The sequence below is a fragment of the Microtus pennsylvanicus genome, chromosome 12, assembly GCF_037038515.1.
Source record: "Microtus pennsylvanicus isolate mMicPen1 chromosome 12, mMicPen1.hap1, whole genome shotgun sequence".
Lineage (NCBI taxonomy): Eukaryota > Metazoa > Chordata > Mammalia > Rodentia > Cricetidae > Microtus > Microtus pennsylvanicus.
The window spans coordinates 68,199,576-68,212,300 of NC_134590.1; the positions used below are offsets into that span (position 1 = coordinate 68,199,576).

Genomic DNA, 12,725 nt, shown 5'->3' on the forward strand with positions numbered 1-12,725 from the left:
ACCACAGAAGTGTTGATGGATGTTTCTTCCCCACCTTCCAGTTCCCAAACAACTGACCCAGAGACTTAGTGTTCATTACAAATGCTCAGCCAATACCTCAGGCTTGTTACCACCTAACTCTTACATTCGAATCAGCCAGTATTTCTTATCTGTGCCCACCTTGCTTCTCTCTGGGTCTGCTGACGACTCCATACTCCACCTTTCTTCTTCCCAGCATTCTCAGTTTGGCTCTGTTCAGCTATTGGCCAGTCAGCTTGTTTATTAAACCCATCATAGCAACGTATATTCACACAGTGTAAAGGAATACTTCATGCAGAAGAAAGACAGGAAGGAAACCGTCAACACGCTAAGACTGTTACCTGTAGTTTATGGCACTAGAGAGAGCGTCTTTCACTGTTTTGCTGATTATTTCAAGGCTCACAGCATAAGAATGATGGCTTTTATTTTTAAAAAATTACAAGTACTGCTTCCTGACAAAAAAACAAGGCCAACGTTGTCATTCCCATTTTTCTAGCTTACGAAGATATATCTGGGTTTTCTTTTTATGCCCATAGCCAATTTGGGTGTCTCTGCAGTGTCGTTGTTGGCATAGAAATTACTTTTCAAATTAGAATTTAAGACGCATTATGAAACATTCTAAATGAGTTCAGGAAGAAGCATTTTGCATCTCATTCAAGATAAACATCCCGATGTCTGTGTTGTAATTCTGAATAATAAAAATCCCATCGACGAGATGGGAAGAAAATGACCTCGTTCTCGTGTTGGAGTATCCATGATAAACCTCATGGGATGCAGCAGAATTAGACAGCTCATCGGTATCGGGCCCCTGCTGGGGGCTGACTGCAGCACTGCACTGTGTTGCTCCCTGCAGGAAACACAGGAAAACAGCACAATACAGAATTCAGAACTGGAGACTCGGGCTCCTTAATTACGGTCTTCGTGGCTGTGAGAGAAGCTGAATGAAGTTGCTGGATGGTGAAGTTATAAATTCTTGCTTAGCTTCAGCAGACTCTTGACTTTCATAAATACCCTGAGAGGCGTTCAGCCATCAGTCCACTGAACACCTAGGACTTCCAGAGGGGGTGGCGATGGGTCTTCTGACCCTGGGTTCCTGTAGACTCAGCTCTAGACTACTCAGGTTTCTTTTGACTTAGTGGACCTCTTTCTGTCCAGTCTCAGCTATGCGGAGGGTGTATCACCTCACAGACAGAACATCCCAGTGGGAGAGGTTGCCTCTACCTGCGTAGGAAGGGGGATGCTGTTGGGAAGTGGGGGGGGGTGGTTTTCAGGGTGAATGGACTTGAGTAGAGATGAGGAGAGTTGAAAACACGTGGGAGTGGGATTCTCAATGGTGATGTAGAGGAGAATTAAGTTTTCCCTGTGGCCAGAATTTAGAAATGAGGGCATTTGGCTCACCATCCTGCCTTCAGTAGGAAAGGCTGGGCTGGTAGTGCCCTCCTAAAAGGTTGGGAGTCTTTCAGTTCTGCTTACTGTAATGGTTGGAGCAGGAGGAGACTCCTTGACCCCAACCTGGGAGACAGAGAAGAGGACTGTTCCTCTATATTAGGAGTTGGCAGGATCCAGTAGAGCTGCTTGCGTGCAGCATCAGGGTCCACAAGCTATGCGAGAGTATCCTGAGGGGAGTTGCACAGAAACACTCACGGTGCGAGCGATGCATCCCACCAGCTAATGTTCCTGCTCTGGAGAGCCTGTGCTGGCAAGGTTCCATGCGGCTGGAGAATGAGGGGGAGATTCTGGCAGTGGGAATCTGTAACGACTCATCATTGCAGTCCCTGTGGGACCTACAGTGGGGAAACCTCCTCTTAGCTGGAGCAGAGAACGGACTCAGCCATGTGAAGGCTGAGCAGCTACACACCCCTGCTCGGCTGTGACCTGCACCAGAGAAGACCCATCCTACAATGGACAGTGTGCTGGTGACTTGTGGCTGATCCCTGTTAGTTTTCTATGGTTGTGACAAAGCACCATGACCAAGGTGACTTGAAGAAGAAAGCATTTAGTCCAAGACCACCATGGCGAGCACGGTGGCAGGCGGGCAGCTATGGTGCTGGGGCAGTCGCTGAAAACTTACTTACATCTCATCCCCAAGCAGGAGGTTAGGAGACAGAGCTAACTGGTAATAGTATGGGCTTTTGAAACCTCAAAGCCCACCCCAATGCACACCTTCCCCAATAAGGCCACACCTCCTGACCCTTCCCAAGCAGTTCCACCACCTGGGCACCAAGCACTAAAACATAGGAGCCTATGGCGGTCATTCTCATTCAAACTACCACATGGCTTAACTTCTAAACAGACTCTGTGTATGTGTGTGTGTGTGTGTGTGTGAGAGAGAGAGAGAGAGACAGAGAGAGAGAGAGAGAGAGAGAGAAAGAGAGAGAGAGAGAGAGAAAGAGAGAGAGAGAGAGATGTTTATGTTTAAGATGGAGCTGGAGTTTTAAGGGGTTGAGAGTCTCAAAAGTGTCTGCAAGATCAGTAATCAACATAAACCTGTTTTAGGGTTAAAGGGTTAAATTCATCGTCTTTGTCCCACATGCACAGTGCTGGGAGAAGCAGCCAGAAGCAGGGGTGAGGATAGACTTTGGCAAGCATGATGTAAGGTCTTGGGTTCTTTCCTGGTCCCAGCACTGTGGCTGTAACACAGCTATTAGATCACAGGTCTAGCAGCCTCTTTTTCCCAGAAATCAGGCCAAGTCCCCTGCAGATCTCTGGGACAACACAAGAAAGTATCTGTGTTGTGACCTTGGGGGCCCTCCCCTTTGCTGCTACAAGTTAAGTTTATGGTCCTGCTTAGGGCCTCCTTCTAAGCCAGGAGGCATGTAGGCTGGGCTAGGAATTTATACAAGTGGAAATCTCCTTTGTTTTGGAAACTTTCCTTCAGGCTTCCTATGTGAGAAATATTTTTTTCAAAAGTAACTAAGCTTTTTTTCTTCATTTTTAATCAAAAGTTGTTATCTAGGCAAGGATATACATTTCTTGAGCCTTCCACTCTGCATTGATTGGCCAATTGCATCAGATTATGAAGTTGCCATCCCACTAGCAGGAAGAGACACAGTCACATATATACCAGAGACAAAAGATGGGTGCCAACTTGGACTTGGTGTGCTTGCTATCTTGGCTTGGGTTTGGGGGCACACTTTTACAAAACTAGTTGCCTTCTGTGGTGTCATTGGTTTGTGTGTTCCTTTGTGTGACACTGAGATTATTCTTTGCTTGTGTCTAGTAGCTGTCAGGTTATACAGGGCGGTTACCTTTCCTCATACAGCTTTTTTTCTGGGATTTGAATGGAAGATGCTCTCTCTGTCTCTGTTTCTCTCTCTCTCTCTCTCTCTCTCTCTCTCTCTCTCTCTCTCTCACTCTCACTCTCTGTCTGTCTCATCCCATTGTGTTGTCTCTAGGACTATGATTTTATATAACCTAATCACTCCCCTAATTGAAGGCCTGTCATGTCCCTCAACCATTTGTAAGATTGTTTTTTAATTTAGCTTATTCTGAAGAGTCATTTCATGTCAGATTCCCCTTGAGTTTGCACTGTGCTGTTACACCTATCTATAGGGTTAGACTCCCTTAAATGGAAATTTCCTTAATTACAAGTAATACAAGAATACATTTCTTAAATTGGAGGGTTTTGTTCCCTCTGGTTAGACCTGGTCTCAACATGAGGACTGCAGGAGCAAGATTGAAAGCCCAGTCTATGCGCCACACCAAATATCTTAGCTGTGGATCATAGAGTACGCTTTTATTTAATCCACAAATGAACTTAACCAACAGACTGCCAGCTAGATTTGGTTTTAGAACAGAAATAGGAACAGCTCCAGGGGCTCAGTATGGTACAGTCCTTCTGGCATGTGAGCATGTAGGTTGTACACTCCTGGACCTTGGCTAGACCAGCTTTCTGGCAGGCAGACAAGGAAGGACCGGCATCTTTGCTGGTCCCTAATGCCAAGTGTCAAGCTGTTCCTTTGCAGTTGCCAAGGTACCCGTAGCTAGGACATGCCATGTGATGCCAGGAGGCCACTTTGCCAGCTTCTCCTCAGCTCTGATCCTGTTTAGGCCATCTTCCTCCCATGCAGCCAATGTGTAATCCATGTGCAACTAGATTCCCAGCACAGTCCAGTTACCTCCCCAGTTCCATCACTCCTACTTTTTTTGCTTACCTAGTTTCACAGAGCTGAGTGGTTGTGGACAGTGTGGGGTGGGGAAGGCATATTCCTATTTATTCTGGCATCTGGATCCCAACTTCCTCATCCCATTACTCGGTTTGAAAAGTATTGAGGATTTTTTCCTGACTTTGACCTCCAATATCTGTTTTGGATAAACCGTTACTAATGATCTCTTTTCTATTCCCATGAGCAGGAATCCTTGTGGCTACATGTTCTGTGTCCCCAAAGGCCCAGCTCTGTCCTTAGAGTGGAAGGAAGGCACAGACTCCATGGACATGAATGCATGACGCTCTCTGAAAGTTAAGCAGTAAGATCCGGTGTGCTCAGCTCTCACCAGGAAGGTCTCTTTGGCATGCTCACTAATCCAGCATCCTGGGGTCAGCTCTGTCTCCATGGACGGCATGCAACCAAACTCAGTGAGTCCCTTGTGAATGGATATTTCCATGGCTCAGACAATATTATGGGATTCCTCCAGTTTTACACGCCATCCCTCACTTCCCTAGAGCAGTGTGGGACAGTTTCTGAGAGAGGTATGTCAGCAGGACAGGCTGTGCTCCATGGTGAGACCTCACATTGCGAACCTGCAGAGTTCTAGCGTCACCGTCCTGACTCCACTGAAAGGCGATTTTCCCCCTGTAACGTACTAATTTTTGGAGGCAGGTTCCGCCACCTAGTCTATGCAGTTCTGGAATGCACTGTGTAGCTCAGCTGGCCTTGGACTTTTGGAAGTTCTCAAGATTGCAGCTGTGAGGTGCTTTGGTCCCACTTCCAACAAGACCTCTGGGAACAAAAGAGGTAGTTGTATAGATTTTTCAGTCTTAAATTTAAAAATATTATCATTATTGTGTATGTCTATGGTGTGTGTGTGTGTGTGTGTGTGTGTGGTGTACGTGCACTATGTATGCATATTGAGGGCAGAGGACAACTTTGTGGACCTGTTTCTCTCTTTCCACCTGTATCTAGGTCCCAGAGATACCACTTGGGTCTTCTGGTCTTGAAGCAAGTGCTGCCTGCACCCTGTCTGGCTCGGCTTTACTTTGTTCATAGGCAGGGCTTCACTATGTAGCCTAGGCTGGCCTAGAACTCATAGCTCTCCTTTCCCAGACTTACAGACTCACATCACCATGTCTCACATGGTAGGCTCTGCTAAACCATAAGATGAAAAGTGCAGTTTTTGTGTTTGTTTGTTTTCTTTCAAAATGCAAATTAATTTTCATTACACAGCAATGCCAGCATGACCCATAGACAACAACAGGATTTGGGGGAGGCGTTCATATTATGCAATCATAATTTTCACTCACTGTCATAACAACTGTTTATTCATTCCGTAAATGTTGATTAAACATCTACTTTGCAGCTGCCTAAATCTCTTCCAGGTACAATGCTGGAAAAGTGAATAATTTCCTAAAGACTCCATGGTGATTAGGATAGGATCTGATATTGTTTGCATAATCAAATCGGTATTTAAAACTCTTTCTGTCTGTGACCTTGACTAAGACAAGATTTCCGAGCTTATTTCAACCTAGGCACAGCCATTTTTCTTTTTGCTTCTCAAGCTCGGTTCTGCCCTAGGTCACTTTCACTAGCTCTTCCCTACCCATCTGATATGTTCTTTCTGTAAATCTCATGGCTTTTTTCTCAATCTTCAGATCTTGGGTCATAGAGTGACCCTACAAAGAAGTCTCCATCTCCAATACCCTGTAGCCCATTCTCTAACTGCTATCATTTAATACTGATTTGTTTTCGATCAAAAGATTGGAATTAGAATTTATTTGAGTGAATACTTATTGCTTTTGAAACTATTGATAATCTTCCTGATTTGATGGCTGCAATAGACACAGGCGTCCTGTCATATGGTGTAACTGTAGGACCCTGCCTTATCTTTCTGGACTTATGTGGTAGCTAGCACCCAGTGCTCTCCAAACTGTAGAGATTTTACATCTGACTGGTTACTAGCATTAATATGTAAGCTATTGTAAATATTTCAGTTCACAGATATAGTACTTGAACCAATACACAGAATATAGTAGTTATTCAAAAATAAGTGTTGGGCAAACTATTGAATTCACTAAATTCAAAGTTTGTACAAGGTTGGCCACCATCTTTCTGACTATTTCTCGTTACTAAGGGAGAAGAGACATGTTATTTTATTTTTAAATTCATCTATTTAGTTTACATCCTAGCCACAGACTCCCCCTATCCTTCCCTCCAAGTCCCTCTTCCCCATCCCCCCAATCCCTCCTCTTCTAGGAAAGGGCCAATCTCCTATGGGCATCAACAAAACACAGCATATCAAATTGCAGTAAGACTAAGCACCTCCCCATGTATTAATGCTGGGCAAGGCAACCCAGGATGAGGAGTAGGGTCCCACAGTTCAGTAAAGAGTCAGTTACAGCCCCTGTTTCCACTGTAGGAGTCTCACAAGAGGACCAAGCTACACAACTGTGTAGTTGGAGGCTGCTTATTTGTTCCTGGCCATCCAGACCTGAAACTATATTATTTGCAATACTGTTTGGCCAACAGCTTAAGCATATTTTTATCTAGCTCTTATATCTTAAATTAACCCATTTTTATTATTTTATGTTTTACCATGAGACTCGTGGTTTACTGGCAAGGTTTCAGAGTGCCTGTCTCCTGCAGCAGCTTCATGGTCTCTTTGACTCTGCCTACATTCTTCTCCTCTATTTCTTGGAATTCCCGCCTTTTCCTATTCTGCACTGCAATAGTCCCAAAGAAGGGTTATTTCTTTTGTCTGTTTTTTTTTTATTAACCAACGGTATTCACAGCATACAGAGGGAAAACCCATATTACCTCCCATTTTTTGTCTAAATGGAAAGGAAGATTTTAACTTTAATAGCAAAATTATATACAACAAAACAGTTATCAACCAAGAATAACAGTAAACAATATTTAGTCCATTTACATTTGGCAAACTAAAGAAAATAGTCTATCATTTATTTTACTTTGTGAGTCTAAAGTTTTATATCTAATATATTTTTATTATAACTAAGGAAAACTGTAACTATTTATTTTTTAACTTCATTAAAAACCCTGGAGAATATAATATTACCTAAGTGAATGGGAAATTTATTGTAAGCAACTTGCAAAACTCTAGAATTGTCAGAGAAATTTCTCTACCTGAACAGTCACCCGAAGTTTTTTTCTTTGTAATATTGGAGTACCCATCTTCAGCCCATAGGTCCATAGTATCTGGCAGACTTTTTCATAAAGCAGGAGATTTTTTTAACCTGTGTCCAAACAATTTTTATTATATATTTAATCTGTTACAGTATGCTGGCTATCCATACTCTTTTTCTCATATATTCTTTATTACTTTTATTGAGCTCTACATTTTTTTTGGCTTTCCTTGCTGCCTCTCTCCTCCCCTTCAACCCTCTCCCATGGTCCCCATGCTCCCAATTTACTCAAGAGATCTCATCTTTTTCTACTTCCCATGTAGATTAGATCCATGTATGTCTCTCTTAGAGTCCTCATTATTGTCTAGGTTCTCTGGGATTGTGATTTGTAGGCTGGTTTTCTTTGCTTTATGTTTAAAAATCACTTATGAGTGAGTACATATGATAATTGTCTTTCTTTATCTGGGTTACCTCACTCAATATGATGTTTTCTAGCTCCATTCATGTGCCTGAAAATTTCAAGATGTCATTATTTTTTCTTCTGTGTAGTATTCTATTGTGTAAATGTACTACATTTTCCTTATCCATTCTTTGATCAAGGGGCATTTAGGTTGTTTCCAGGTTCTGGTATGACAAATAATGCTGCTATGAACATAGTTGAGCACATGTCCTTGTTGCATGGTTGTGGTAAATTTTGGATATTTACCCAAAAGTGGTATTACTGCGTCTTGAGGGAGGTTGTTTCCTAATTTTCTGAGAAATTGCCAATATCCAAAGGGGCTGTACAAGCTTGCACTCCCACCAGCAATGCAGGAATGTTCCCTTTACCTCATAACCTCTCCAGCATAAGTTGTCATCAGTGTTTTTGATCTTGGCCATTCTTACAGGTGTAAGATGGAATCTCAGAGTTGTTTTGATTTGCATTTCTCTGATGACTAAGGATGTTAAGCATTTTCTTAAGTGTCTTTCAGACATTTTAGATTCCTCTGTTAAGAGTTCTCTGTCTAGGACTGTACTCCATTTTCTTATTGTATTATTTGTTCTTTTGATAACCAATTTCTTGAGCTCTTTGTATATTTTGGAGATCTGTCCAATGTGGGGTTGGTGAAGATTTTTCCCATTCTGTAGGCTGTCATTTTGTCTTGTTGACTGTGTCCTTTGCTTTTCAGTTTCAGGAGGTTCTATTTATTAACTGTTTCTCCCAGTGTCTGTGCTACTGGGATTGTATTTAGGAAGTGGTCTCCTATGCCAATGAGTTCAAGTGTACTTCCCACTTTCTCTTCTATGAGGTTCAGTGTGGCTGGCTTTATGATGAGGTCTTTGATCCATTTGGACTTGAATTTTGTGCATGGTGATAGATATGGATCTATTTGCATTCTTCTACATGTTGATATCCAGTTATGTCAGCACCATTTGCTTAATAAAAGCAGGACATTTCAAAGGCAGTTTCATCTATATTGGCAGTTTGCCAGTAATTTTCATCTGTGTCCTGTTGAATGTCTGGCAGACTCTTTTACAAAGCAGGAACTCTGAAGGACTGCCTCACCTTCTTTAGGCAACTTTGTCAGTCATTTTTCTGTGGGATCTTCATGTCCAGATTATATGGTATACCATTAAGCAGTCCAGGCAATAGCAGTTTCTTGCCCAAATGGCTAGTAAACTCCATAAAGAGCCTCTTTGATACCCATCCTCTTGAAATTATTGGTGTTGCCAGAAGCAGATATGTCACACTGTCAAGAAAAGTCTAAGTTTTTAAAACATTTTAAATGCCAAATTCTGTAGGTCTCTGAAGTGCTGAAGATTATCTAACTGAAATAAATCTCTATATATTTAGAACAACTAACATGATTACAAGCTTGACTATTATAAGAGACTATTTATTAATCTATAATTTTTAATTATATAATTTTGAAATAATTACATTTTAAATGATCTGTGTAAACATAATACCTTAAGCAATAGCAGAAATACATATACACAGTATAACAAAATTAACCTTAAATCTGTATCAATACCAATGCAAAGTATTCATCTCTATATAATATCCCCCTAGAAATGAAAACAAACAGTTAAAAACAATCATTTTGGGAGTTTGGGTATTGTTTTCTCCAAACTTCTTCTTGCTCTTTGTTGGGCAAAGTATTTTTAGGGTTCATGGAGACTTTTCAGGGAGTCTTGTTCCATCAAACCACATTAGCCTGGAAGGAATCCACAGGTTCCCATCCTCTGTGGAAACAAAAGCAGAAAACTCTTTTTTTAAAGCAACATATCTTAGACTCAAGTTTTAAAGTCATTATACATTTAATATATATTATATTAATTATATTGGTTTAGCTTATTATTACCCAGAATCAAATCTCTCTGCAGTCAAAAAATTAAAGAAAATATAATAGTATGTATAATCCAAAGTTTTTGTGTATAGTTCATCTTTACATGGCTTATTTTTTTACAAGTTTAATATTTATTTTATTTTCTTTACATTTTAATTTATGACTGTACTCTATCTCTTTAAAGACTTTGATTTTTATATTTTTTCTTTCTTAAACCTATGTACAGTTTTAAAACACTATGACCGTTTAGAGATTTATTTTTGTCTGAATCCATATTTATTGCATATCTGTAATTATTTTTTGACCGGGAGTGCTTTAAAATGGTAAGCAGTGTGGTTGAGGAAGCCCTGGATGCTGGCTCCACCTCTCTCAGACTTTTAATATGGCGGTGGTACCTTACTGCCAGCTTTGGGACCACTGGGTGAGAGCTGTCCTCACCACCTCAACTCTGGTAAGCAGTTGGCCCATACTACCACCAAGTCACTTGCAGCATTCTGCCCAGAAACCGCACTCAAGTGCTCGGCCTCCTGAAAGAGCCAGAATTCGTGCTACCAGTATGAACCAGGAAGCCACCATTTCTTACACTGAGTCAGTAAGCCTACTCTTGAAGGAGCCTCAGCGCCCCTGCTCACCTCCAGCAAACAGAACAAAAAAAAAAAAAAAAAAAGAAAAAAGAAAAAAATTGCTGGGTGCTTTCTGAGGCGTCGTGGTGTGCGCCGCGGAGCTCCGCTCGGCCTGCTCCCGTCCTGACTCACCGCTGTTCGCTCCCCGCCGAGGAACAAGTCGGTCAGGAAGCCCGCACGGCAGCCATGGCTTTCAAAGACACCGGGAAGACGCCCGTGGAGCCCGAGGTGGCCATCCACCGCATCTGGATCACGCTCACCAGCCGCAACGTAAAGTCGCTGGAGAAGGTGTGTGCCGACCTGATCAGAGGCGCCAAGGAGAAGAACCTGAAAGTGAAGCGGCCCGTGCGCATGCCCACCAAGACCCTGAGGATCACTACGAGAAAAACACCTTGTGGGGAAGGCTCCAAGACGTGGGATCGTTTCCAAATGAGAATCCACAAGCGCCTCATTGACTTGCACAGCCCCTCCGAGAGAGTTAAACAGATTACATCCATCAGTATTGAGCCGGGCGTGGAGGTTGAAGTCACCATTGCAGATGCCTAAGTCAACTGTTTTAATAAATTGACTTAATCGGTTAAAAAAATAAAAAAATAATAAAAAATTGCTGGGTATCAAGAAGCCATGCTTAACTCAGCTCTTTTGTGTCTAGACTTCCTCTCCAAGCTTTCTCAGGTTTTATGTGAATGTAGTCAGCCCTGTGTTGGGTGCCAATCTGTAGTAAGAGGCTGCTTGTTCGTGCCTGGCCATCCAAACCTAAAATAAATCACACAGAAGCTATTATTTGCAATGCTGTTTGGCCAATAGTTAAGCATATTTCTAGCTAGCTCTTAGATCTTAAATTAACTCATTTTTATTATTTTAAATTTTAACACAAGCTTGTGGTTTACCGGCAAGATTCTGGCACGTCTATCTCCTGTGGTGGCTACATAGCATATTTTTGACTCTACCTACTCTCTCCTCCTATATCTGCTTGGAATTCCCACCATACTCTTTTCTTTGCTGCAATAGGCCCAACGCAGCTTCTTTATTCACCATTGGTATTCACAGCATACAGAGGGGAATCCCACATCACAACTGTCACATATATGCAGAGTGCCTAGGTCAGTCCATGCAGGCTCCATGGTTGTTGGTTCAGTCTCTGTGAGACCAGGCTAGTGGGCTTCCTGAGCCTTCCTATGGTGTCCTTGACCACTCTGGCTCCTTTACTCCTTTCCCCTCCTCCTCCTCCTCTGCCTAATGTTTGGCTTTCCGTCTTTGCCTCTGCCTTCCTCAGTTGCTGGATGACATCTTTCTGATGACTCTTGGGTCAGGCACCAATCTGGTCAAAGGAGACACAGCCAGTTCAGGGTTCAAATCCACTATTGCTAGGAGCGTAGTTTGGGGTCCTCCTCGTAGACTCCTGGGAGATTCGGCCTAACCCTGAAATACTCTCCAGCAGTCCCCCTCCGCACTCTCTTCCTCCCTGCCCCCTAACCTGATGACTCTTGTTCCCAGTCTCATCTGTCCTCAGTCCACTCACAAATTTGTTTCTATTTCCTCTTCCCAGGGAAATCAGGGGGATTAGCCCCATGAACCCTCCTTGTTCCCTAAAAGGGACACTTCTTACTCACACTCTTTTTTTTTTTATTTTAAAAAGCATTGCCCTCCTACCCTAAATTGCCTACAAATCACCCTTGAATCCTACCTTAGCATCCATTTTACAAGCAGGAAAATCTATGAATCCTTGAATCCTACCTTAGCATCCATTTTACAAGCAGGAAAATCTATGAAAATCTGAGTCATCATTGCTTTTAATTGTTGTTTTAGGTCACTTTCTTTTCTTCATTTCCCATTTGAAAATTTAAAATACATTTAAATTAAAATATAATGGCATCACCTCTTCCCTCTTTCCCCTCTCTCTAGTCCCTCCCAAGTCTCTTGCCTTCATCTCCTTCCATATCTCCCCCTTATTCTCAAATTGGTAGCCTCTTCTTCCCTGGTTTTGTTACACACACATAGGTATACCCAAATATATAAATACAGGATGCTAAGTCTGTTTTGTTGTTTGTGTATATGGTTTCAGACTGACCACTTTGTATTGGACAACCTGTAAGGGAGAGGGTAGCTCTCCCTCTCTCAGCAGTCATCAGTTGTCTGCACTCCTGATTTGGGGGTGACATCCTGGGAGAGTTCCCCACTTCTATGCAAGCATATCTATTGCTACTACCATTGTTCAGACCTTGTTTTTGTAGGCATTTCTACCACAGTCTCTTTCACAGAAGACTTCTTGGTTTTTGACTCTAACAATGTTTCCACTGACTCTGGAAAATGGAAAAATAGGGAGAGGAGTCAAACTGGGGAAAGGACTAGGGTCAATGCAGAAGAAGGAGAAGGGACAAGAACAACAAGGTAGTGTGATCAAGTCTCTTATCACTTTATAGTTATCTAAAATCAAACATAATGCGTGTACTTTTG

General features: G+C 42.3%; 1 protein-coding gene across 1 annotated transcript; it reads left to right on the top strand.

Moving 5' to 3' along the window:
* The first annotated feature begins 10,337 nt into the window (after positions 1 to 10,337).
* LOC142832671 (small ribosomal subunit protein uS10-like) lies at positions 10,338 to 10,850 on the top strand. The gene has a single exon (XM_075943346.1). The coding sequence runs from the start codon at positions 10,455 to 10,457 to the stop codon at positions 10,812 to 10,814; it is 360 nt and encodes a 119-aa protein (XP_075799461.1). The 5' UTR covers positions 10,338 to 10,454; the 3' UTR covers positions 10,815 to 10,850.
* The last annotated feature ends 1,875 nt before the right edge of the window (positions 10,851 to 12,725 follow it).